The following is a 27,792-nucleotide window of genomic DNA, read 5'->3' as shown; positions in this document are numbered from 1 at the left end:
AAAGGAAAGGAAAGGAAAGGAAAGGAAAGGAAAGGAAAGGAAAGGAAAGGAAAGGAAAGGAAAGGAAAGGAAAGGAAAGGAAAGGAAAGGAAAGGAAAGGAAAGGAAAGGAAAGGAAAGGAAAGGAAAGGAAAGGAAAGGAAAGGAAAGGAAAGGAAAGGAAAGGAAAGGAAAGGAAAGGAAAGGAAAGGAAAGGAAAGGAAAGGAAAGGAAAGGAAAGGAAAGGAAAGGAAAGGAAAGGAAAGGAAAGGAAAGGAAAGGAAAGGAAAGGAAAGGAAAGGAAAGGAAAGGAAAGGAAAGGAAAGGAAAGGAAAGGAAAGGAAAGGAAAGGAAAGGAAAGGAAAGGAAAGGAAAGGAAAGGAAAGGAAAGGAAAGGAAAGGAAAGGAAAGGAAAGGAAAGGAAAGGAAAGGAAAGGAAAGGAAAGGAAAGGAAAGGAAAGGAAAGGAAAGGAAAGGAAAGGAAAGGAAAGGAAAGGAAAGGAAAGGAAAGGAAAGGAAAGGAAAGGAAAGGAAAGGAAAGGAAAGGAAAGGAAAGGAAAGGAAAGGAAAGGAAAGGAAAGGAAAGGAAAGGAAAGGAAAGGAAAGGAAAGGAAAGGAAAGGAAAGGAAAGGAAAGGAAAGGAAAGGAAAGGAAAGGAAAGGAAAAAAGGGGGGGGGTTGACGAGAATGATAATAAGTATATAGCAAAGAGCACATTTTATTAATTTCAAGCAGGGATAGACAGTCTGACATCCTGCACGGTGACCAAGTCACAGGGTGCAGGTCTCTGTTGCTTTTCTTTTCCAGGAGTTGACCAACATAAACCACATCATCTGTGTGAGGACCTGGGAGCAAATCTGCAGATCCCTCAGCCAACAATCCTGACCCTTGGAGTTCACCACCCCTGCGGTCCCAGAGGCCAGGGCTGCTCGGGTGTCAGCGCCCAGGAGCACTTCCAAGGAATGGTGACTTTGCTGGCAAGGAATAAGCCGCTTCAAACGAAGGAATTTGGATGCCTCACTGTAAAAACAGTGGGTCAAGTTTAAGGTGAAATTCTTGGCCCCCTGCTTTTGTTTCTGCTGTTTTATGTAGGACAAAGCTGCACCCTGCTTCAGATGCCTCCTCTCCCTGTACACTCACCCACTGGACACCACCTGCCCAAAGCAGCATTTGTGCTTACATTTGCCACCTGGGATGTGCAAGCAGTTAAGAGATCTGTTAGAAAAGCAACACAATTTTTCTTTCTGTATTATTGAGAAACCAAAGATCTCATGTGACTTTGTAGATGACTTAACACATTTATAGACCAGGAAGGAAGTTGAGCTGCACTGCTCGCTTGGCTTTTCAGTGGGGCGGTTGCTGCAAGTTCAACCTCATTAACTCACAGCTGCGCAGAGGGATCCGAGAATGACTGCCCAAACGACCACTGTGCCCCCCAAATGTTGCTTCTTCAACATCAAGACAGCCACAGTCGCTCTAGGGATCTTCCACATGGTGAGTTACAGGACTGGAAGGGGGGACAGGGAGAGGGAGACAAGAGACGAGACGCAAATGTGTGCTCTTTGCAGAAGGTGTAATCATTGCAGATCACAAGGTTTCCTGACCGCTGAATTTTCTGTGTTCCCAAAATAGAAAAAAACCCAATGATTTAAGAGGGATGGACAAAAGAGAGGAAGGCAGAAAAGGGGGGGGAGAATTGGAGGGCAGGAAGAAATTTATTGTACTGGGAGGGGTTTTTAACTCTATTTTTTTTCCCTGGGACCAACAATTGGAGCTCATGGAAACTCACTCTCCTGCCTGTTTTTCCCTTGCAGCTTAATGCAGGAGCTCTTACCTGTGAAGGGGTGTGTAGCCTGGTGAGGGCTCAGTGTGGATACCTGGACCTGTTGGTTAGAAACTGGGCAGCACATGGGCAATGAAAACTGTGGCAGTGCTGAAATTATGGGTCACTGGAGGGAGGAGGGATTTGGGCCCCGAGCAAGCAAATAGCAGGTGGGCAAAGCTGCCTCATTCCTCTCTCTACGGCCAGTTAGACACTGTATGCACTGTTCTGGTTTCCATTTGGATCTGTGGTCGTGTTCAGCTGCCAGGCAGCTGGCATAACGGCTCAGGGGTGGGTGCAGAGGCAGCAGAGCCCGGAGGGACATTTCTTCCATGCCACCTGGTTGCACCGAGATGCTTTCCAGTGGCTTTAAGTCATACTGAGGATGTGGTTTCTCGCACGGCAGGGGCACTTAAAATAATCCCATCTGTGGCGCTCAGTGTGCACAGTCAGGAGGGGTTGGGAGCCTGCAGGGTGATAACGGTTAACGGGGGCTCTTAACCCACCCCTTGCACAGGGGAAGTGGAGCGACGAGGGGAGCTGTAGCCTGCAAATATGTGCTGGGCAGCTGTGGCAGCTGTGGCACCCGTGGGAGGGACACGCCACCGTCCCCCTGCAGCGCCAGCCTGCTTCCCCAGGGCTTCAGGAGCAACCCAAGCTGCTTGAGCAAATCCTCGCTGCACCACAGCCCCCTCCACACTCACACAAAGCCAAGACAGCGGCCGGACATGGTGGTTTAATGGGTTTGACTTCCACAATGCCATGCCTGCATACACGTTGGTGGAGGATTCAACTCATGAAATGGAAGGCAAAGAAATCTGGAGATCAGCTTGGCTGATCAGCTTAGCTTTGGGATAGGAAGATAAAGGGAAAACATTCAGTGAATTGTAGGAGTTTATAAACCTGTCAGGAGTCAGCAGGACTGTGTGTTGCTGAAGGCAGCGAGTGAGGAGGGGGGCTGTGCAGCACAACATCTCTGTATCCACCTGGTTTGAGGCAGGACATGGTCCCACGGCAGCTCAGAGCAGGAGAGCAAAGAAACTTGGGTCTACACCGCATCTTCATGCAATGTAACTGCTGAAATCTTTCCCCTGGCATTACTTGAAAGCCAGGAGCTGTGGTGACATTTCCATGCCGTATTTTAATCATCTAAATATTATGAGATTGGTTAAAAGAATCATGCAATTTAAAAACTTTTTTTTTTTTCCTTCTGCTTTTTGAGCATCTATATTACACCCTGGGCAAGCTACTTCTCTTTTGCCACAGTCTCAAAGCTTATAATCTCACTGCTTAAAAGAAAAAGAAATTGCTGCGTTTCTTGTGCATTCTCATGACCCCAAGACACAAAAATTGAAACATCAAAGCTGAGAGTTTGCAGCAGAGCACAAGCAATTTCTGACAGCCAGTTAAACATACAGCCATCGCTGAGGGATGGTCACTGTTTAGAAATGGGACCCTGTTAGGAAGTACAGCCAAGCTCTGAAGGGGCGCTGGCAATATTGAAGGTCTGTGCAAAGGTGGGAAACACAAGACAGAGAACTACAATGCATTTTCTCCAGAGAGCTACCAGCACGCCATGCAGTGTGAGCTATCTGTTATCAGTGGTGAAACAGAGATACAGAAAATGGATTTTTTCTTAGCTGGGAGGATGAATCATAAAAAGGCCTCTTTTGTCTTTCTCAGAAGTCAGCAAATATGTTGGACTGATGCAATTTTTCTCATAAGTTTTTCACCATGATGCCACTAACAATGATAGAGTATCCTGATTTGCACCAGGGTGTGATGGAGGAGAATGAGACCCCACCTTTTGATGGTGGTGGCTAACAGGGAAAACTTAATTACCAGTGACACCATATGGAAGATGTGTTATTTCAAAAAAAACTTTATGGCTCAGCTGAAGACACCAGGTGAGTTTTGAACAGCAAAAGGCAGAGACCCTTGGAATGAGCCTTCACAGTGCTCATGGGAAAGTTTGCAGAAGAGTTTCAAAGGTCCGCTGAGGGCGTGCAAGAGAAGCTGCTTTTCTTTGCAAAACGGCAAAGGCAGAAGTCATAAGACAGATGTCCTGAGTCAGTGCCAAAGTCCAGCAGCCTCCCAGCCTGTCTCCGACAGCAGCCAGAAGTGGCTGCTTAGAGAAGGTGGTATTGGAAGCAGGTCAGGTACCAAGTGATCCCTGCCCTGTGCATCCTCTGCAGTCTGTCAGACTTCTTGAGCTTGAGGTTACATGAAAACTATCATGTTTACGAGCTCTGTTCTGCTCACATTTCCTTTTCAATCATTTATTTTCCATGTTTGACAAGTTCTAGTGTAACCTGGCTCTCTTTGAGCAGAAGCTGCTTCCTACACAGTCTTTTTTATTGCTGTGAATGTTACCCCTTCCCTAACTGTTAGCAGTGGAGACGTGGTTCAAATCAGAAGTTATGTGTGGTTTACCTAGTTGTAGTTTATATCCTGTATAAATAAAAGGATAGATATCTGTGACAGAGCATTTAGATTCTCTGCACTGCCAACTAAAAGAGGGTAAAGGGCTCATCCTGGGCTCTGAAGCCAAGCAATGCTGCCTGGCTTGGGGTCAGCCCCTCCTGGAGCAGATTGGTGACGGATCACAAGCATCATGAACTCAGCATGGGGTCTCCCCGTGCTTTTGGGGTGGCTGCTGCAGAGCCACAGCTGGGGCCTTGCTCTGCTCTCCCTCTGCCCACGTTGGTAGCCCCCAGTGCCAGGGCTGCCTGAGTGGGAAGCAGCCCTGTGTCTCTAAATGGCAGCTCCTGTGCAGTTCAGCCACCATCACAGTGACCAGCTGGATGTGGCTCGTGGTCAGGAGGGTTTGAGGTCACTCTCTGAGACTTTGTGGCACATCACTGCAAAACCAGTACAGTGATTACAGTAAGATATGCACAAGCATGATGTACAAGGTCAGTGTAGGGCATGTGGCGCCAGGGAGCAGTAGCAACGTGCAGCTTGGTTTAGATTGAGGAACCAGAGATGTTCTTGAAGGCCAGGGCTGATCCAGTAAAGGATATGGGGAATGGGCAGGGGCATCTGGAGCCCTCAGCTTTTCAACCCTGCTGCTGGTTCCTGAAATCACTGCAATACCAGAGCGTGTAACACCCAAATCCCTGTGAGTCCCCCTGTGTCTGTACCTACTGTGTCACAGAATCATCTAGGTTGGAAAAGACCTTGAAGCTCATCCAGTCCAACCATTAGCCTCACATTGACAGTTCCTAACTACAGCAGATCCCTCAGCACTGGGTCAACTCTTCTCTTCAACCCCTCCAGGGATGGGGACTCCCCCCCTGCCCTGGGCAGCCCATTCCAATGCCCAACAGCCCCTTCTGTGAAGAAATACTCCCTAATATCTAGTCTAAACCTTCCCTGGCACAATTTGAGGCCATTACCTCCTGTCATCTCAGTGGGTTTCTTTTACATAGATCCCCTTGCAAAAGAGTTTATTTTTCAGAGAAGGTTGTTATGTCTTACTTCTTTAAGAGATAACACAGAATAGGAACCATTTTTTTCTCTACCTTTTCTCCATCTTTTTGATCGTGTAGCTGCAGCTGGGCAGAGGGAGGGAAAAAGAAAAGGGGATTTATAACTTGGCAGTGACTTGATGATTTGCTACATCAATACTGTTGGTTTGTATCAGTATAAATTATTGCTGTGGGTTTTAGTGATGAATTGTAGTGATGTTGGGTGATAGTAATGCCATCAAACACAAGCTATCAGGCTTTGTAGTGGTGTCTTGTCCTCCTATAAATTAGATTTGTCTCAGGGCTGATCTCTCCATAGACAGTTGAAATAAATAGTAGGCATTCTCAAACAAATGGGGAAGGAGAAGGAGGGGAACAAGGGATGGACAGAGTTGTGTGATTAGCAAAGTTTCACTGGGTGTTGTGAGGTGACTTGCAGGTGTCTTTCAAAGAAAGCAAGGAGGAATTTGTCCTGCTCATCAGCTCCTCCCAGGCGTGAACAGACCTCAAGTTATTTGACATTAGCTTCAAGAACAAGGCTGAAAAGTTGCTTCTGTGCATACAGGGTGGGTAGAAAACCTGAAGTTCATTTGCTCCTAGTCCTCGATTAGAGCCAAAGGTCTTAGAGAGCAGCATGTCTGTACCTTGCTCTGGACCCAGTCACAGATGATCTTTTCTCTACCATGTCTTTAACTCAGGGAGCAGAGACTCAACTCTGGGACTTTCCCCAGGTCCAGTCCTCATCTGGACATGGCTCATGTTGGTACAGAGCTGTGATCCCTTGCACTTTCACCAGGCTGTGCCCGAGATGTTCAGCAGACCCAGTGCTGCTCCATCATCCTCCTGGAGCATCTCTGTTGCACAAACAAGAGGGGGAGAAGGAGGCAGCAGGAAGGAAAAGACAAAATGTTTTGAAAGGAAACCAAATGGGAGTAAAACCACTCCTCGCTTCATCCTACCCTGCCACAGTGACCACTTTAAGTCAGACAAGGTGAAGCTCTGAAATTACAGCATCTACATGTGGGGCCTCCAAAGTGCTGGGTGTCACCTGCTTGCGTGTGCTGCTGTCAGAAACCTGCACAGCACCCCGATGCACTGTTGGAGCAGCATGTCACTGTCCCCAGTGACCCCTGTTCATTACGGCTGTAAGCTCTTCTTGCAGAAACACTGTGTGAAAAAAAAACAAAAACAAACAAAAAACCAAACACAAAAGGAGCAGCCATCACACCAAAGCCATGTGCATAAAGATAAATTATTTGGAGACTAGTCAAGCTGCACATATTTCAGAAAAAAATGACAGATGACACAGTCTCTAACAGCATTTTAACCCTGCTGCAGCAACATTATTCACCAGGGAATGGGGGCTGTGTGCATCATGTTAAGATTCTGCCTTGCAAGACGCCCCCAATTTAGCTGCCTTGATTTAACAACTGGCTCTATCTCAGTCCTACACTCTTTGTCTAAGTCACTTCATTTCCCAGTGTTACAGATCTTTTACTTGAAGTACTCCTTTTAAACAGAGGCAGCAACAAGATGAGAGGTGGCCTCCACAAGTTGCAGCTGTAGGAGATAAGAAGGGCTGGCTGGTGGAAGGGCTGGGAGGCTGCAGCACACTAAGGGAGTTGCAGATTGAGTGCCAGGAGGTGAACTTTCCTATTTTAAGCCTGCCTCTCTCCTGTCGTGACATAGCAATAAGAAAGGGAACTGCATGCGTGTCTGAGCAGCCCTGTCTGTCTGAAACAGGAACCTTTTGGTTTCTTCTGGAGCTGAAGGGTGAATCTTGAGTGAGAATACATACAGCCTTGCAGAGCGAGGAGTGCTGGGCAGACACCACATCAATCTTCCTCTACTGTCCTCTCAAATTGAAGCGAGCAGCCCACTGTAGAGTTTTCATCATCTTGCATGTATATTCTCTAGAGGAATAACTGCGATTGTCACATGCCAGGCAGCAGCGTGTCAGAAAATCAGGTGATGGAGAGGTATCCTCATCCTCACATGGCACTTGTAATGGAGAGCAAAGGGAAAGGCCCATCACTGTCTGTTTTATCTCACTGCAGTTCAGTGGCTCGTTCTTTCTATGCAAAAGCCCTTTTAAATTAAAGTTTAAACCAACTTTTGCTTTAGAAGTCTTCTCAATCTTTCAGGTTGGACTCGGGATTCCTATCTGACATGTACTTATTTTATGTGACTGCAGTTGGTCTGGTTGTGTGGGTTATTTCAACACCTGCAAGGAAACCAGACTCTCATTTGCTCTAATGTTCCCATCTTTGATAGACATTAGAGATGGTTCTTCATAATGAAGTTTAGTTTCTGGCTCTGCTCTGGCTGTAAATCTCTTTGGGATGTGATGTCCTGCTTTCACGTGCTTGTCTTTCAGGAATGAAGCTGATATTTAGGGCTCAGGTTATCCATTTTGTTCAGGGCTCCATTTAACAGAAACCTGAAAAACCAATTTCTTCCTATATTTCCCATGTTGACATTTGAGGGGTTTGACCAACAGTAGCAATAAGGGAAGTGAAATCTCTTCAGGAGCATGTACATGAAGCCTCTCAGACAAGTTAAGGCACTTGAAGTCAACGTGTGATCTCCATGTCTGGATAGTTAAGAGATCCTTTACATCCCAGGGGTGACCATCAGGTGTAAAGAAACTTCAGATCAATGCAATTTCATCCTTGACAAGGTTCAGTGTTTCCATGGGACTTTAAAAGCTGTTACATTAAACTGAATTTATATTAACTTTCTTATCCCTCCAGGTAATGAGATCTAGATATTTCTCCTTATCAGCCTCACAAGCAAATTGCAAAGTTCATTTACTGCATGGGGAAAAAAAAACAAAAACAAAACCAAACAAAAAAAAGCACAGTGTGTCTCATGTAGCTGTTGAACAACCTGCAGACAGGCCAGCAGAAAACACGACACATCCTTCCTTCCAACTCAGACTCGAGACAGTATGTGAAATTCAGAGGGAAGGCTTGTGGCAGGACACAGGGTCCCAGTCCTCACTGCAGCAAGAGCGTGGCTTGGTGGACACTCGCTCTAGCAGCAAAGCTAGAGCTCTTCTGGAAACTGTACTCGCAGCTGGTGGCACAGAAAGTTGATTAACTTGGTTTTGAAAATAATTTCTAGGACTTCTGCAGCTAACGCAGAGACTGTGGGAGCATCTGCGTTCAGTTCCTGTCTCTGCTGCAGGCCACCCCTCCCAGCCAGGCTTCCCCATTTCTGGGGCAATGCGAAGCCTTTCTTCCCATGCTTCTTTGTTTTGTTTGCTTGAAATGCCAGCCCCAGCACACCTGACTGTACGTTACTCCTGCCTGAGCTCTGTCTGGATCTCATATTGCACCTCCTGCCATTACTCTGCAAAAGACAAAAAATATTGTCTCTTCTGCTCACTTATCAGTGAGGCTTGCCTCATTTCCCTCCAGTTGCTGGTTTTGTGCTGTTTCCCATATGCAGTTTGCAAACACAAGACCACAACAGTTCCAGTTCCTCCTTCCCTGCATCACTTCTTTCAGCAGTTGTTGAAATGAAAGGCTGCTCTAGCGATTGTGAAAAAGCTGTTTCAGCCCTACGGTACCCCAGGTTGTGTTGATCTTGGTGGCAGAAACAAACTTGCTTCCTGCCTCGCTGTTCAGATGACTCACAGGCAGAGGTTGTGCCGTCCAGAGAAAATGCCTTCTCTCCTTCACCTCTTCACAACAAGCCCTTTGTTGTTGATGGTACTTTTGTTGATGGCTCCTGGCCCTGGCAGTCTGCAGAACGGCTGCTCCCGATGCTGGACCCCGCGTTGGTGGGGTGAAGATGGAGAGTCATGTTGGCACAGGTTTCTCCACTTTTTGCACCTGTCAGGATTTCCTCTCCTGCAGACTCAGTTCCCACCCCTCTGAGTTAAAAATGCACAGGTCATGATGGCCTGGGCATTTCTCCTGGCCTGACTCTTGCTCTCTGCTCACAGGCTGTGCCCTGTTGTTGTGGCAAGTGATCCAGTGATCCTCCCGGACAGGGGTAAAGCTCAGGCAGAGAAGAAGCAGCAGCTCTTTGCACAGCAGCAGAAGGGTCAGAGAGCTTGTCCAGACAGTAGACACAGCTGCAGGGTGTTTCCTGCATCCTTGGGAAATGGAGCAGCAGGCTTCCTCTCCAGCCACCCATGCTGTTAAGCCAATTTTAAAATAACACAGCACACACTCTGCTGCCTTTGGAAAGTGCACCTGTAGGTATAGGAGTGGCAGAGTACGCTATGCTACAGCTTGCTACAGCCTAAAAACGCAGCAGAAATGACAACAAAGTATGATGGAGGACAGCAGATGTCAGAGAACAAGGACGTGCCACCTCTCTATACAATGCTGAAACACTCAGACAGGTGATGAAGGAGCAATAAATGACATCATTAGTCCTTTACCCCAAGAGGTGTTATTTGCTCTGACAACAGTGTGGGCAGGGACGGATACTCCATTGTGGCCTTGGACTTGTTTGCCACAAGTTTGTTCCCCTTGGCATGTGCGCACACACTGGCAGGGTGGGATTGTCCCCAGGAGGGATGTGGCGGGGTGCCTGGCTTTGTGGCTACTCATTTCCTGGTTTTACTTGCACGAAAATACCCTGGACGTGGTTTGAGGTGCTCCATGGTGAGGTCTCCAGCCTTATGGAGGTCTTCTGCAGCCCCTGACTGCCCGGTGCCCCACGTGCAACAGGAGCTCTTCCTAACATGGGGATTGGAAATTGTTTTTTCTCTGCAGAGCATCACTGTTGGATATAGAAGTTCAGTGCTAGGACTGAGACCACAGCTCTAGACCTTACTCCACCTCACAGATTGCCAAACTCAGAATGAACCCTGGAGTCAGGGGTTTGATAGTCCAGTTTGGAAACTTGGAGAAAATCATTTTAGTTCAATGTGAAAAAAGCACACCTGGAGACTTTTCTCAAGTAAATAAAAGAAGGAAAATGATATTTTTTTGTCAATGAAGTAGAATAGCTAGACTTACAGAGAGACCTTTATTCTTGTTGTGTTTCTTTTTGTACATTAAAATGCTATTGTCACATTTAGCTCAATTCTGAAGCAAAATGCAACTTTAAAATGTAAATCCAGGACTTTCTGGATAAAAGTGTTGCAATAAAGCTCATTAACTTCATAATTTCTCCATCCTCCTTCAGAAGCTGGCAGAAAAAGACAGTTAAACCCACACTATTAATAAACAGATAACTTTTGCCTCAACATTTCCTTGTACAGGATTTTAAGCCCTTCGTGACTGTCTCACTTGGAGACCCATCCTGCATTAGGGCTGTGGCCGTTGGGTGCTCTCTGGAAACAGATTTGTTGATAGGAAATTGGCTCAAGGCCCACTGAATTGTGTCTTTTGCTTTTGTTCTTCTAGGTTATGAGCGTTTTGCTGCTGATTGAGTACTCCCTGGAGGTGGCAGGTGGGAAAGGCTTTTGCAAAGACCTGGACAAGGATTACTACAGAATTGGTAGGTCACTGGGATCCTGGAACGCAGCAAGGGTCTGGGAGGTTGCGAAGGAGCCCAAGGTCCTGCATTGGTCCCTCTTTCTTTTTCATCAAAGAAAAAGTGGAAACTGGTTTTCAGAGTTGATGGGTCAAAAGCTCAGACCCAGAGACAAAATTGAGCCTCTAAAGATTTGGATTTTGATTTAGACCATGGATGTGTTGGCTTTTTGGAGACCAGAGTGGAGCCCAGAGAAATTGTCTTTATTTCAGTGGATCAGACCCTCAGCCCAAACTCTCCATTACCTTCACTCTCCTTCAGCTTTCCCACTCCCTCTTGCTTTGATCTGACAATCCCGGTTTCCCCTTCTCTTTTCACTACCTGTAGATCATTTAAGCCTTACACACACTTTTGACTTCCTGCACATCTTGGGCATTTTCTAAGAAAACACTGCACTGTCTGACCAGCTCAGTAGGCCTAGTCTGGCCAGTGACCTTGGGGTCCCCAGAGCAGGGAGAAATCACAGCCCTACACTACGTCCCATGGGTGCACAAGCCACTTGACATTGCCTTCTATGCCATGGACCCATCCTCTTCTCATCATCCCTTATGCCATGCAGGTGTCTCCTACTCACAGCTGAAGGCACTTCAGAGAGCCACACCAGCCCACCTCCCTTTCTCCCCTACCCCTTTGGCCCCCATCCCTGGATTTTCCCACTCCCTGGTGTTTTTTTGCAGAACACTGGATGCCTGGAAGAAGCAGTCAGGCTGTTTCATATCCCACAAATAGTCACAAGCATCACATTTATCACAGATGATTAAATTCTTACGGCTTGAGCTTGGAAGGATCTAGCTTAGCTTTTGGAGACCCGGCAGATACATCATGTGGAGTGCCATTTAAAAGAAAGTAACTCATCAACCAGGCTAATTCTGCTTGAAGCTGTTTGGAAGCAACAAAAACAGGGTGATTTCTCCTTTTCTTAGTCACTTTTCAGCATAAAACCACAAGTTGAGATAACCCTTCTCCGCTGTGTGCAGAAAGACGGAAACCAGGCTCCCACACCCTGCACTCTCCCTCCGGAGAAGGCTCACAGTCAGAGAAAATGCAAGTCACAGCAGCAAGGGCTTGCTTGTTCCCAGCTTTTCCAGGCTGCAAGCACGCCCAGAGACTCCCCTTGTAAAGAGGAGGTAAAAGAAACCAAGTACAGCAGATTCCTGCACATCCCAAACTCACTTGTCCCCGGGTAGGAGTCAGACATAGTGGAAAGCACCAAAACAGGCACAGTCACTGTCTGGGCGAAGTTATTGCTAACAGATGGGTTCACATTTTTCAAAAGAGCCCAGCTGGGTTTTAGAAGGAACCACTGTGATCCACCAAGGCTGTTTTGAAAGGCATCAGCAGTGGGTGGAAACTGGAAATTTGGGTGAGTCCTGCTAATAGGCCACCAAGCAAGGGTCTGCTGCCACGGTTCACATCTCTCACACGGGGCATTATTTCTGACTTAGCCCAGTCTGGGTGGGTTGGAGGCTACTATTGCTTAGCTGTGGTGCACAGAGGTCCCTCTGCAGCTGTGGCTCAACTCAACGCCCAGTGTGGACTTTCGTGATGTTTGCATTGGAAAATGCTGCGTGCAGAGCTTCCCCATGAGGGCAACATGTGATATACCAAACGGGCCCCAGCCCCGGGCTGCTTGCTGGGTAGCGGGGATCAGCACAACATAGGTAGAAGAACCCAATTATCCATTTTTGTAATATATGTTTCTAGTTTTAATTTTACAGATGAAAACCGAAGAATGTGATGCAAATGCGATGACCTTAAGGTCTTCCTCCCTTTTTTGGGTTTGTTTTTTTCTGTTTTTTTTTCTTTTTTTTTTTTTTTTCTTTTGTTTCATTTTGATGTACCTGGCTTGGACGTGGGCATAGTTGGAAATATTTCAAGTGAAGTATGCACATGCATTCTGACTAACACAGTGATCCGAACTGCTGAAACCTGAACATGATACTTGCAGATAAGAAAACTTTCTCACAGTTATGTAAAAATGACAATAGTTTTCCATAATTTTTTTTTTTTTTCAGAAAGATCATCTAAGGCCAATAATTTTTACTTTTCTTCAAGTATCTAAGTAAAATATTCTTTTTTAAAAAAAGAAACAAATCATTGAGAGGGATTTTTCAGATAATTTCCATATGAAACCATTATATGCTTTCTAAGCAAGACATCCATTTCCGCAAATCTGAAGGGCTTTCTTTAAGAATAGAACTGTTCCGAGTGAAACTGGCCCCATTTTTAACAACCCCCCCTCTTCCCACACAATCAAAATGACAGGTCTTCCCCTTCCCCCTCTTCCACGGCCTCCTACACAAAAAGGAACATTTCATAATGAAATCCCCAGCACTTCCACTTGGCTTTTCTTCCCAAGAATTTCAAAGGGCTCTGCTTGGGAGATTGTGTTTTCTGATTATATCTGGAATAAACACAGTGCAACCCTTCTATTTCCAGAAACTAGCAGGGAAGCAATACAGCGAAGCAGTACAAAAAGTTCAATTTGACTTTAAAACCCAGATGGAAGAGTTGGAGAACAATTTGGGGAGAGGTTCTGCCGATGCCCTCAGCATCTGCTGCTCTATTTGTAGGTCCTGCCAAATTAAATCATGTCTCAGAATATATAATGTTAACGCCCTAGTCATAGCCTAAGAATATAAACAAGGCAAGATTTATGGGAAAATGCTTTTCACATGGTACAGTAGGAAAAAAACATATAGGAGTTCTTCATAAGGAATCAGAGCTGTCAAGATTTCTCAGCAGTATGTTTTACTGCCTTACAAAGAGGGTATGGAACGGGCCTCGACTTCCACAGGTATGGTCAGGGAGGGGAGGGAGATTTGTGATTGCTGTAGGTTTTTGCGATTTCCAGGATAATGGGAAGGGTGAGTGGGTCAGCTGCCCTCAGAAGAGGGGTGCTCTGTCCCTTGCAGCCTGCTACTCCTTGCTGTCTTGGTTTACAGGATGCCACAGGCAACACAGGAGTGAGAGCACTCCTCTGAACTTTGCTTTTCAGTGAAAGTTGACCAATAAATTAATATAAGACTGAAAATGCTGAAAATGTTGGATTAAAATGGAAAGAAGATCTGGGTTCCTCTTTGTCTTCGGGAGACTTGAAGATGGTTTTCCCACGCCTAGTGGGGTCAATGACAGGATGTTGGCTGATCTAAAGTCGATCTAAACGTACTACCTATCTAATAGTTAAATAAAACAAGATTAATTTGTCCAGGCAGAGGGAACAGGAGACAAACTTTTCTGTGCTGTGATTTGAGGCATTCAGTTGCAATTTGGAAGAATTAGGTTCACATCTCTATGCTCTATTTCACATACAGCAGAAATTTGGATGTGCATTTCCCATGCAGCCTCCCCAGTTTCCAGTCTATTACAAACCTCATCCTGGAGCTCGGGAGCCTTCCTAGCAAAAGTCTTCTTGGCAGTGCTTCATTCCTGAAAGCATATGAGCTTTGGCAGACTGGCTTTTCCTGCTGGAAAAAAAGAAAACAACAAAAAGCAATCCCCCAAAAAACATTTCAATTAAAAACTCCTTACGAGTTCTAACAGCAATGGTTTTCTACCCTGAAAAGATTACACCCCACTGCTTGCCATGGGTCAGATTAGGATGTCTTCAATTCATGCCTTTATACAGCCTGAGTGTTAATCACTTTTCTTTTTCATTAATGACTATAATAATTGAGGCTGTGGACAAAGTACAACTGGAAAAGTTGTTTCAATTTCTGTCCAGCCAGCCAAGAAAAATACCTCAGTTATGTCTGAAGACCTGTGTGCACAGCATATACCATATCCTATGCATACTATTTCCTATGCAGAAAACACTCCCTCCTTCTCCAATGAAAAGTGAATCTGGCTAAAGGGACTGGGAGGCCTCTATCCCTTGCTGGTCCTGCCCATCCTTTGAATGTGGCTGTCCAGAAACATCTCCTTGCAGCTTATCGGCAACACGGAATCAAACACTGCCGTCCTTGACAATCCGTGAACACGACTGTTAAACCACAGCTTTATGAGCCCCGTTTCTATTTCCCATGCCAGTTTATTGGGCCATAAACCAGAAAAGGGTTTCTCTGCATTCATGGGAAATAATAGGACTCATTCAACATCCCTCCTGGCTACATTCAGGGCAAAACTCCTGAATTGAAATTAATAAAAAAGAGACATTTGGCAAATAAACGCTCTCTCTTCCTGTTGGATGGGTGGGGGGTTTTGGTACTGCCTGCTAGCGTTACAAATATCTAGTGGAGCTCTACAAGGCTCTGTCATAGGCCCCCGTTCTGGTCACACCACCTCCCCAAGGAGAGCGGCATTTACTTCACAGCACATACATATTCCTTCGCATTAAATTCCCCGGGATGTCTAGGAGACTCAGGTAGTCTCAGAGAATTTGAGTAAGAAAAAGCATAAGAAAGAGCATATTTATTTATTTATTGCTGCTGTTTATTACTGTATGCTTTTGGAAAAAAAGATGCACCTCAAAGGGGGCAAGCTCTCACCACGCTGCCAGCATGGAGGTGGCTGTGGAAATATTCTTGTAGGTAAGATATTCTAGGGCTGTAGGAGTGAAGCAGGCTTGGTGAGGAGCAACATATCTTCCCTGCCTGATTTTGTAATCATCAAATCAGAGCAGAAGTAAGGTGGATCCTTGGAGGTCTCCAGTCCAACCTCCTGCTTGAAACGGGGCTGATGCCAAAGTTGGGGCAGCTTGCCCAAGGCTTTATCCGGATGAGGTTTACAGATTCCTCCAAAATGAGAATTCCACAACCTCTCTGCATCCCTGTTCAAGCCTGCATCACTTATTGTAAGACTTTTCTTTCATCTGATTTTTTTTTTTTTTTTTTTTTATTGTAACAATTGCCTTTTGTCTTGCAATAACAGCCCTCAAACAGACAACACACCTTCTGCAGGGACAAACCCTGTTATTCTCTGAATCCTCTGATACTTTTTAAGGTGCTGTAGAGGAAAACAGGTTATTCCTGAGATAGACACCCAGATGAACATGCAGGGAAAACTGAGGAATGATACTCCTGTGGTTGAGATTATACAGATGCTCAAGGTTGGTACAAAATTCCTAAATAAGTACAAAAGAGACAAACAATTCATCCTACAAAGGCCAACTAAGCGTGAAGGGAAATACTGAAGAGACTTAAAAATTAACGTCTTATATTTTTGGACAACAGATGCTGGGCACGGAAAGAGCCTGTTAGTCACACTAATCCGGTCTCTAGGGTCTGCTGCGGCTGCAAGTGCCTCAAACCCCAGGGATCCCCAGGGATCTACTGCTGGGTCTGGAAGGTAACTTGCTGCTCCGCCAGCCCTTGCGAAGTATTCAGGTGGTATTTGGCCTCTCTGTAACAGTCCCATCTCATGGAGGGTTTGCACAGGCAGGGCTAAGAGCCAGCAGCTATGACTATCTAAGGGGGTCACTCCTTTAGCCCATCTGCTAAATGTGCTCCCACAAAGGAAGAAGTAATTTTGCTTAAGTAAAATCTTTGACTACTGAGATCAAATCTGTTGGTACTAAAATGTCCCTGGAATGGAAATATCTGCTGCCAGCAGAAAGTGTGTGCTGTGAACAAATAGAAGGCAGACCGTGTTTTCTCTTGGTTTTCCTTTTCGTTCCACCCCTTTGTGCCTGTAAGTGTTGCCGGCTTTTTGATTTTATGTTATTTTGTTTCGGGGTTTTTTGATCTAGCTTCCATTTGGAAAATTCAGCTGGGTTCTGCAGGCAATTAGCCTGCAGAAGCAACGGCCAGTTGCCCAATTAATTAGCGAGCCTGCCAAGGGAGCTGGAGCATGAGAACATGTAGAAAGAGGCAGAAAAAAACCCAGCTGTCTTGAATCCAAGGAAACACCATGCTAAAGAGAGAAATCCTCTCTGGGGCAAACTTCTGGGGCTTGGGGCTGGGAGGAAAATGAGGGAAAATGTCTTCAAGCAGTTTGGGGTTTAATGGGACTAGGACTATCTCCTTTTATGCCTGTTCCTACAAAGGCTGAGACTGTCATCTTTGTTAAGCTCTTTTTTTGTTTTGAGTTTATGTTGTTCTCGTGTTAGTCTTTGGTTCTGCGTGCACCAGATCACAGCCTTGTCTCTACTCTCCTGCTACTGAAAGGTGGGTTTGGTTTTCTGCCTTGAAGCTTAGGCTCTCCCCTGGGCCCTCGGGAGCTGCAAAGCTGTGAGCAGCCTCTTCTGCAGTAAAGCCCTTTCTCCACTGCCCTCTCTGTTCTCATTTGGGGTTTGATGGATTTGGGTTTTCTTTCTTTGCTGTTTCCTAAGACTTCTTTCCTCTTCCGTGTTTCAATTTTCATTGCTTCATGGTCAACAGATCCTGCGCTTTTTTTTTTTTTTTTTTTTTTTTTTTTTTTTTTTTTTTTCCAAACTCTTTTCCTGATGTAGGTTAAATATTTGTTGGACACTTTTGATCACTCCCTTAGGTCTGGAATGTCTGACACCTCCATGTGCAGCAATGCATGTAGTGCTGCTCCCTCTCTTGAGATAAGCTATTTTTGCTTCTTTGAGGGATGCAGCCTCCTCAAAGGGTTTTTTCCTTTGAGCCCCAGAAAGGAAGAGGCTTCTCATCCTTGGGGAAAGAAGTACTGGTCAGAGCTTCTTTTCAGACTAAAAGTTCTTTGTCAGCAAATCTCATTTCTAGAGGAGACTCAAGTGTGTTGCTAATTCTTGAGAGGAGAGTAGGAGAAGTTAAAATATCTTTTGTAGCAATGCATTTAAATGAAATAAAGTGCACTCTCTGCTAGCAGAGTAAGGATGTGAGGAGTGTTGCTGTTAGTGCCACCTGCCCTTGCTGCCAGATGTGGCTCAGCCCAGCTGTCAGGCAGGTCCTCTACAACCTTGGAAAGGCTTCAGCGCTTCTCAGTACTGTCTTTGGTCCGTTCTTCAACTGGCACTCATCCACACCCACATCGCTTAGCAGAGCCTGGAGGCAGTCCTTGACAGTTTGCATATGCTATGGCCCCTGCATCTAATGGGTGCCCATCTCCTGGCAGATGTCATGGGCAGCACTGGGTGGTAGGTCAGCCCTTCTCCAGCATGGCTCGCCCTTTGACTTAGGCTGACTGTTGGAATTTGCTCCCTCAGAGTAACTGGCCAAATGATGATATAGCTGTGACTGCTCCGATGCACAAGTTTTGTTTCTGTAAACAACAGCATTGGTGTTATCAGCCTGAAAAAGAGGGATGGGTTTCTCTGCCTCAACATCTTTGTAAATTATTCTATTGTGAGCAAAGTTAGGAAGTGAGTTAAGGACGCTTTGGTGTATACCCAAGCACTGAAATATTCCCCCACCCACTAAAAATGTAATGTGGTACCAAAGCTATAGGCAAAGACACAAAGCTGGGGGAGATGGAGGGGCATTTTCATAGGGAAAACAATGGGTAATATGGAGCAGTGAAGGATTTCAGAGCAGCTGGAACATATTAAGGATCCAACAGGCTAAAGCACGATTTCTAGATTTCTTTATGAAAGCAAGCAAAAAGGGTAATGGAAAAAATAGAGTTAGGCACTAGATTTTTTTAATAGTCGTGAAATAAATTGGGCAGTTGGCAGGGGAAAAGCAAACCCGTTATCAAACGTTTCTGATGGTTGAGAAACAAACCTACAGAAAGGATCTTTTGCTTTAAAAAGTCAGAAAAGTTAAAACTGTGGCTCTTTCCTAAATAAATTAAACCTTTTGTTCAAGCACTTGGGAGCTGGAGACCCCAAACAGACTGATGCTGTTTTTGACTCAGGTAAAGCAATAAGAAAGAAATCAGAGAATGAGTCGGAGGAGACACTGTGAAAGACTGTACATCATGCAGAGGCAGATAAAGGGAGTAGCCTTTGGAGTGAGCACACTTTTGGTTGGGTTTTTGATTTTGTTTTGTTTTTTTAAGAAGCAAACCCATTTCAGAAAGAACCTCACACTGTCTAGACTGCTATGAAGACCGAATGTGTGTAGTGTACAGTGCAAGCCAGGCTTTGGTCGTCGTCATCAGGGCAGGCTGCAACGCCAAGGGGGGAAATTGCTTCCTGGGAACTGTTCAGTAGGAAGCTACGTGTATGTAAGAGATCACCTACCTGCATGCAAAACTGCTGACAAAGATGACCTTCAGCCCTGTAGGTAGAACTGTCTCATGTTTTTCTCCTCACACGTTTATTTTTAATGTGTATGTTGCATCCTACAGCTACAGAGAGTGGAGGTGAGATACTTCTCCCTGAAACTCTGTGGTTCATACCAACAGTGGGTGGTTAAAACTCACGCTTGTCTGCTTGCGAATCTTGCAGATTTTTCACCAGATTTCACTGTTGGTTACTTTGTCTGTCTTTGAGTCTCAAAATAATTTCCAACTCAGACTTATTAATCATTAGCTGAAAGCACTGTGCCTATTTTTATTTTATTTTATTTTATTTTTTTTATTTAATATTGTAGCCTAGGATATTTAAAATATCAGTCTAGGCAATAAAGGCTTTTGGCTCCCACGTGCCTGAGCTGATGGCTTGCTCAACCTGATGGCTAAAGAAAGAAGATTAAAAGGCAGATGAAAAAGTGGATGTAGCAAAGGAAAAGAGGGTTACTTTCCAGCTGTACCCCCACTTATACAATTCTTTCTGCCAAGTTATCACACTTTAATTCTTCTTAGAGGTGTGACTGGATTGCGACATTAAGCTCCAGATTTTAGTAATGTGGTAATTACTTTTATTGCTTTTAGCTGATGTCATCACCAGTTTCCTGTTGATCATCATGCTGTTTGTCATCAGTTTCAACCTCCTCCTTGGTGTGGTGAAGGTATGTTCTCCACAAACGACGTTTAGTTGCGGGCTGAGGCCTCTCTGAGTTAGGGGGCACTGGGAGAGGGCACTAAATGACGGAAAGTGCTGAACTATGATCAAAAAAAGCAAATCAATATCTCCGCCCTTTTACAGAAGGGGAAGGTGGCTGGTTTTCAGTCTCAGGCCCATCTGCAAGGCTGCTAATGGCCAGATTTACCAAATCTGGGTGACAATTGCATCAAGACTATTTTTTCTGTTAAGGAATGGAAATGTTATGATTTGGAACTGGAATGGAAATTTCCATAACTTTGGAAATGTTATGATAAGGAGTGGAATGTTATGACTTGCTCTTTTGCAAGTCAGTATCTGGAGAGGAACTGCAACTCCCTTATTACATTAGGGATTCATTTCCCACTTCAGAACCAGAAATGACCACGCACTGGTGTGGGAACCCAGACTTCTCTGTACTGTTAAACTTTGGGGACAGCTGAATGACAGCTCCGATGGGATCAAGTTGCAATGTTGCACAGTGAAAATTCACTTAAACTTTCAAAGGGGGTGAAAAAAAATCAGTGTTGATGCTCTTCGTTGTTTCTGAATTGATTATCACCACTGTATGTGGAATTAGATGCAGAAATTCCCGGAAAGTGTTTATTCTTGGAGTACCTTAATATATGTCTTTTCAGGTATTGATAGCTGGTATTAGTGTCCCATTCAGAGTAGAAATAACTGGCATTGATTTTCTTTCTCAGAAGAGGGAACGTCTCCTGATCCCGTTCCTTGCTCTACAAGTCATCGACTTTCTCCTCAGCCTCCTCACAATGTTCTGTTCCTACATGCAAGTCCCAGTGGTTGCTTCTGTGTCTTCCCTTAGCCACACAGTAGGTAACACCTCGTTTCTGGGGTGGTCTTCTCTGTTCCCTACCAGATGGAGACCAATCCATAATGTAGGAATCATTATCTTGGGCTATGGTTTGTCATGGCGAGGTAGTTTTTGTACTGGCTGGAGACAAGACGGGGGCTAAAGGGTACGCAAGGATAACTAGGGACAGCTGGGCCACTGTTTAGTTTTCCACGTCTGGGAATGTTCCTGTTGATTATATTTTCTGTTTCATGGCTTTGGGGAGGTTGTTATGGGCGTGCCCATGCTAAGAAAGGAAGGGCTTGCTGGAGATAAGCTAGGAACATCACTGCTCCAGCTGGAGGCCTCTTCTGTAGAGCTTGCGTAAATCAGCCCAACAAGATGCTTTGCTCATCGTTTTGGCTAGTATAAGCAAATTAAATAGCTTAGGCTGTCGATGTGAACAAAGCACTGGCCCTGTGTAAAATGTGGAAAACTTGTAGAAGTAATGCAATCTTGCAGTCATAACCAAATCCCTGTTTCCTTCCCTTCTTGCAGCAGGGACACTCGAAGATCCCTTTCCTGGCTCTGCAGCTGCTGGACTTCTGCCTGAGTATTCTCACTCTCTGCAGCTCTTACATGGAAGTGCCCACCTACCTCAGCCTCAAGTCTTCTGACAACGGGGTATGTTATGAGCAAACTCAGCTGATTTTTCATGCTGTGAACCCCTATGACATTTCTATCGGTGGCTGTTAAGACACAGTAAACTTTCTCTGATCCCTACGGTATACCCAGAACTGCTCTGTTTGATGACAAAGGATGATTTTCCATATGTTCTCACCAACACCATGTTCTTGACTGACAGCTTGCTTATGCATGTGTTTCCTAAAAGTACACCTTTTTTTTTTTTTTCCTTGTAAGAATCTTACGGATGCAAATTGCAGAGCAAAATGTTTTGGATGGAGCCTGCCTGCCTGAATTGAAAATGCGTCAACTTTTCATCTTTATTAAACAGTCATACTTCTAGTTCTCATTTAAATAGTCTTCTGAAAATCTTTACCAAAAGAGTATAGACAGCAGGAAGAAGAAAATCTCCCTGTAGTCCTTCTGATGAAGAAAGGAAGGTGGCCTGTCCCAGCAGTCTGAGAGGCCGGCTGGGATATTTGATGAGATCTCCACCATTCTGTGTGACCTGGCAGAGGGAGCAGGCATTTCTCTCTGAGACCTCTCCCTCTTTTCACAGGGCTTTTTGCCAACCCTGGAGAAGTTACCCACAGAGGAATATGCCAAAGTGATGGTCACCTTCACCATTGCATTCATTGCTGTCCTCTTCCTGAAGGTAAGTGGCTGCAGGGTCTGGTGAGGCTGAAATGAAGTTCTCTTGACTGGGAGATGGGAGGAATTGGTTTTACTTCTCCAAGGGCTTTGGAAAATCTTGTTGGTCTCTCCTTGGGCATAATAGGAGCTGTGCCTCAGCATAGTGTTTGGAGTGGGTCTAATATTCAAACCACTGCTTTTATGCTTCTGCAGATGTGAGTTATAAAGCAAAATCTCTCATAACCAGAAACTATTACTGCCCGTTCATCTCTAGAAGGATAAGTTGTTTGAAAACAAATATAGGAAACTCTTCTGCTATTGTGTGCCAAAATAAATGAGGTCATTAAGCAGCAAGTTAGATCTTCTACTTGGGTAAGTCTCTGCATCTGCACCAATGTAAGCGGAGTTACGCACACTGATACCCTGAAATTTAATTAAAACCCGTGAGCTGCTAAATCCTGCTTACATCTCAGAAAACTTCACTGTAAGATGGTTTCTATTCTTCTTGCTTCAATGAATCAGAGAACATGTTTTTCACTGAGGGGTTTCAGACCAGCTAAGAAAACCAGATCTTTCCAGGTACTTCAGAAGATTCTGTCACAGTGAAAAATGCTACTTGATAGTTGGAAAACATTTTTTATTCAGACTCTTCCCAGGTGGCCAGGCAAGCCAGTGTGGAGTGGAGTGTCTTGTACGATTGCACTGCAGGCATGACTTTAGCATATCTTTTAGTATTTGCATAAACTGCGCAACAGGAGTGAAGATAACCCTGAAACCCAGCTGACAGTGCGGGTCCTCAGCAGAAATCTTACTGACCTGGCAAATTGCTTGATTTGCATTTTCTACAGGGTTAGCCACAAGACTGCTTAACTTGCAACGACTTCTGGCACTGGAGTTTGCAGGAGAAGGGATGGAGGGAGGATAATTAAAAAAAAAAAAAAATAAAATGGACAGGCACAAGTACTCCTTGTCTACTAAGCTCCCCCAAAGCAAGTCATTAGGAACCCTATCCTTTAAACTTAGTGACAATCCCTCACTGCTTCCATGTGCAGCAAAATCATTTTCATGAGAGAGTTCCTTCCAAGTGATAAAGATCTGATGAGGCACATGGCGACGAAATGAAACATTTTACACCTAAAAAGGCCATTTGGCCAATTTAGGGCCCATTGGTTTCAATTCACTGAATGCCCACACCAAGGTAGCATCCAAATAGACTGGACTAGCCTAGGGTCTTTTTGCATAAATTGACTGGCTTAATGACCCATCACGAGCATTTATTGCTCTTGCACTAAAATGTTGTTTCTGTGTATCTGGTGCTGTTTGCTTGCCAATTTGCAATTACTGTCCCCAAACAGTTATCTGCGTCCCACACTGTAGCACAGTTCAGCTGAAAGGTGGTCTGTCAGACGGCGAAGAGGTGGGGCACCTGCCCCGCTGAACACCTCTGCCAGTGACCTCATATGAGACCTGCAAGACTTGGCTCACCCTTTTAGCAGGAAAGATTTCTCTGCCAGTGCTAGGGGGGTGGAAACACTCCTCTCCCTCCCTTCTCTCCTATAACACCACCCTTTGCAGGAGCATGTCCTGTTGCAACGTGGAAGTCTCTCCGTGCGACTTCAGAGCTGGTTACAAGTGTGGTGGCTTTATTGTATGTTTACTTGTAGAGCCCCAGTGGTGATATCATCAGTTGTTCGGGTCTAAGCTGATGCCAGGTATTACCAGGGCAGAGTGAGTGGAGGGGTGATGCGTACACGGCACCATTAGAGCAGTCCCCCTTGCCGATCTGTGTATCCACAGGTAATCTTTATCTCACCTCAGTATCATAAAGTCATCGCCCTCCACCACCACGGTCATAAGAATGAAGAAATCAGGGGGAATAAAGCATTTCTGATGGGAAATGAAAGAAAGGCTTTAACATAATTACTTCTGAAGTAGCTCGTTTCCTGACCTCTAGGACAAGTTTTCCATCCACTTATTATGTCAACGGCTGCCAGAGAAGTTTTCCCTCTTCAGTTCAGTGTGGAGAAGGGTATCCTACGGTGACTTTCAAGTGTTTTGAGTTAGTCAGTAATGGGATGATCCCAGGGTCACTAGCTACCTTTACATAAGCTGTGTGTACTAATGTATTCCGCTCAAACCTGCTATTGCTTGCAGCAGTCTTAACTGAAGTCAACTTCATTCAATTCGGTGCAGATACTGGGTTGGCGCTGCAGCAAACTCTTCCAGAATCAAAATCAAAGAAAGAATTTTTTGTTGTAAATATATTTTTTTTTTTAATTTATTGGGATTTCTTTCATGGATGAGTGGGGGTTTTTGTACAGTTGATATGATGGCTTCAGTGTCTTGCATGTTTGCTTTCTGCATGAAGAGGCTTTTGGAAGAGGGAAGGTTTTTACAGTATTCCCTAAAGGTGGACAAAGTTTGGATTTACCTCCTCATCTCTGGAATTTTGTTTGAGAGAAGGATTCCTTCAACTCAGATACTTCATTCCTTGTTCTCGTTCTTTGTCTTGGCTTTGTGTCAAGACAAACAGTCTTCATTGTTCTAGGAAATCCTAAGCTACATGGCTTGTTCTCAGGGCATATAACTCCCTATGTTCCCTTGAAAATGCCAACTGTTTTTAAAGAAAACTCTTATGCCAATAAAAATAAGAGGCACACGACTTCGCCTTGCTGCACAGAGTAGTGAAAATATTTATTTAATATGGTATGTTTCACAGGCCTTGCTTATTTTCTTGTGCCACAATCCATCAATCGATCCATTTTTCTCAGAAAAGCCCTGTTTATTGCATCTTGTAACTCTGTGAGGTGCAAGGCGGACTTGTCAGAAAAGTGTAACTATTGCAAGTGTAGGATTTTATTGAATGAGCTGACCTTTCGGGTCAGCCCTAGTTGACCAGGGAGCCTTGGATCTCTGGGAGGTGGATGTTGTGCCCAAGGTGCTTTTCTGAGACATCCAAACTTTGTAGCCGGCTCAGAAAAATAACATGAAAGACATGCTTTCCTTTCCTACTGAATGACATTGCAGACCCAGAGGTCTTAAGCACGTGCTTTATATTTAATGGTATTACTAGTCCTATTGACTTCCCACACCAGTGTATTTTTCCAAATAGATGAAGTTGTTGCCTTTCTAGTGAAGGATCAAGAGAGACTGATTTAAGGCCATGGGACACATGGTTCCAAATTTCTACCTCCAGAGAAGAGAGTAAGACAACAGCAGGCTGATGACAAAAGTGGAAATGCTCTTGTTGACTTGCAATGCAATGGCAGACTTCCCTTTCCTTTGCAGGCCTATATGTTCAAATGTGTCCTGAGCTGCTTTAAGTATATTAAAGCCAGCAAGAGAGAGGAGGTTAAAGCTGACCCACAAGCAGTTGAAAAGGTGAGTAAAGACTGCTTCAGATTTACACCATGAAAACTCATGGTTTAGACAGGTGAGATGCATGATGATGTTTACTTTTGCTTCTTCGGTGGTCTGAGAGATAGTTCAACCCTTCAAATGTGCATTAACAGATACTAATAACCAGTTTCCAATTATATTATGTTCCTTTAACTTTTATTTAAAATCTTTCAAATCCAACGGTATCTGCATGGAACATGAAGCTCAGGCTTCAGGCAAAGCAGGTAAATGAGGCTATATCACTTTTATTCTCTGATCCAGAGATGTGTTTTTAATTTCAGTTGAACTTTGGTTTCTGTGCTTAATAGTGCTACCCTTGTTTAAAATTAAGTTTGTCTTCATTTTCACTAGATCAATGTCTGAGAGAGTTGGCACATTGCCCTTCATCTTAACAGTTTGCTAAGCAATGAATGTCAGTGTCCTCCCTTAGGTTACTGATGGTCTCTTTGGTAGTAGCATCCCGCTGCTCTGACACAATGGAAAGATACGGAAGACTTTCCGAAAATAAGAGCTACTGTAAAGATGGATGAGAAGTAAAGAGGAAGAGTATAGAATGTTAAGTGTAGGCATTTGTCTTGTTGAAACTTGGCAAATATGATTAGCCCTGTCTTGCCAGCACTGTGCACGCCTCATGGCCCTCTGCAGTGATCTGAGCCTAGCTTCTTTGCTTAGGCAATGAGGCTTATATTCTGGACATTAAAGAGCCTTGGTCCATTTATTGTAGCCATGCTTTGGGAGAAGGAAGGTGGGACTGGCAGCAACGTGGTTATAAAGTGCAGTTGACTGCTAACACCTGTGGATTTCTGCCCTTTATGTCTGGCAGCCCATGTGATTCTTTTACCCTGCTTTGCACTAGGTAGGGAAACACATCCAGGATCAAATCCACTTGAAACCCTTCATGTGATCCCCTGAGCGTAACTAATGTTCTTCTCTTTCAGGCTGTGCTGCCATCATATGAGGAAGCCCTAGAGCTGCCCTCCAAGGAATCCCCACCGCCCTATGTAGCAATCTAAGCTCCGCTCATGGAGAGAAGACAACATGTGTATTGCTGTTGGTGCCTCTTACCCCTTCTGTCAGATAGTCAGCCTCACAGAGAAGTCCTTACTTTATAGCAGTATCATGCTCAATACAATCCAGCTCATTTTATGAGCCTACAAGAGTGATGGTGAATCACTGGAGTTTGTGCCTTGTTCTACACTGGCAGTTTTGACTCGGTACTACCAAGCCGCAGTGCTAATTTTGATGAACTTGGCACCAGGCACCAGAAGTTCCCATCTCTGGCCTCTGGCATCTGGCTAATGTGAAGTGTAAGCACTGGTCTGAATCCCTTGGCAGGTTTGCTTTATGCCAGCAAGATGCTGTTTCTCATCCGTCTAACATGTAACTCAGCAGCTGAGACATATAGGATGTGGAATGGGGGGAAAATGGGCAAAAACCTTTTCACTGAGATAGTCCAACCCTGAAGCTATGCTAACAAGCATCTTTTAATGAGGACCCTATGGGAAAGGGATCAAGAAAAGAATGAAGATTTCAAATTAACTACAATGCAGCGCTCATCCTGTCTGCTTATGATGATGATTAATAGTGTGTGCTCCAGAATATACAACATGCTGGAATTGTCACAGTATTGCTCTGCCATTTTATACCTGAGTGTTTCCATTTTTTTGCTTTTAGTGTGACTTGAAAGATGAGTTTCAATTAAAAAAAAAAAATGTTAATTGCTTCCATACTTTGCTGTCTGATTTTTGAACAATGTTGTCCTTGCTGTCTGGAGGATGTCACAGGGAAGCAATAATTTGCTTTCTAAAAAAATTAGTTATCAAAAGTGGTACTTTTGCCTGAGGCTGATGTTATCTTGTGTGTGTGCTGCTTGCAAAGGAAAAGATGGTATTTATAACAGCCAATCTGGCAATTTCACCTAAAATTCTAGCTTGTTCCTTCCTCTTGCACCTTATGACCAGTGATAAAGATCCTGCTTTCTGTGGCACATTCATGACTAAGTCTGATTGCAGAGGTCAGTCTCCGTAGATGTTGGTCAATAGTGTTGCTGATGACAGTTGAGAGATATCTGGAATTTAGCATCTGCTAATGCTTTGGGGTCATTGTCTGCTTTTTAAAACAACTCAGTATGAAAGTGTAATTTGCTCAGTAAAAACTATTCCAGCATCATTCACAGTGTGGACCACAGCCTGGGGTCTTTCTTCTGCTCTGAAACAAAACAAAACAACAAGTTTCAATGGGAGATTTGCCATAATATAAATATCAGTGCTGCCCCATGCTCTTTCCACTGGATGTGTATTTATATATATGGAGATGAAGATAGTGTTGTAGGTCATATACTTTTGATCTGTTTTTCTCATCACTGAAGAGGAGTGATGACTCCCTTTGTGCTTCACCCCCGCCTTGTTCTGCCAACCAGGGTACTCACCAACAGACAGGAAGTCTGGAAGGGTGTACCACAGTGACATCTTAATGTCTCCAGTGCTTTTAAACATGCTTAAAACCACTCATAAAAGTACAAATCCCTCAAATTTTTCAAGCAGAAAATAATTTTTCTGACCCTAAGTCTGGCAATTGTTTAGCTGTAATCAAATAGCAAGAGACCAACCCAAAATTCAACCAGAAAAACTTGCAGAAGCATGTGAGGAGCTCAGCTTCTTGCATCAAGGTCCAGGCCAGTCTCTTGCTTAATTATGTGGAGAGATAAAA

General features: G+C 44.5%; 1 protein-coding gene across 1 annotated transcript; it reads left to right on the top strand.

The window, feature by feature from the left end:
- The first annotated feature begins 1,114 nt into the window (after window positions 1–1,114).
- On the top strand, window positions 1,115–26,871 carry LAPTM5 (lysosomal protein transmembrane 5). Its single transcript, XM_026863432.1, has 8 exons — window positions 1,115–1,471; window positions 10,639–10,732; window positions 19,466–19,542; window positions 20,279–20,407; window positions 20,926–21,051; window positions 21,611–21,706; window positions 24,973–25,065; window positions 26,022–26,871. The coding sequence occupies exons 1-8, from the start codon at window positions 1,385–1,387 to the stop codon at window positions 26,094–26,096; spliced, it is 777 nt and encodes a 258-aa protein (XP_026719233.1). The 5' UTR covers window positions 1,115–1,384; the 3' UTR covers window positions 26,097–26,871.
- The last annotated feature ends 921 nt before the right edge of the window (window positions 26,872–27,792 follow it).

This window comes from Athene cunicularia, assembly GCF_003259725.1.
Source record: "Athene cunicularia isolate RWA chromosome 23 unlocalized genomic scaffold, athCun1 chr23_part1, whole genome shotgun sequence".
NCBI lineage: Eukaryota > Metazoa > Chordata > Aves > Strigiformes > Strigidae > Athene > Athene cunicularia.
This window is presented reverse-complemented; position numbering and strand designations above follow the sequence as displayed.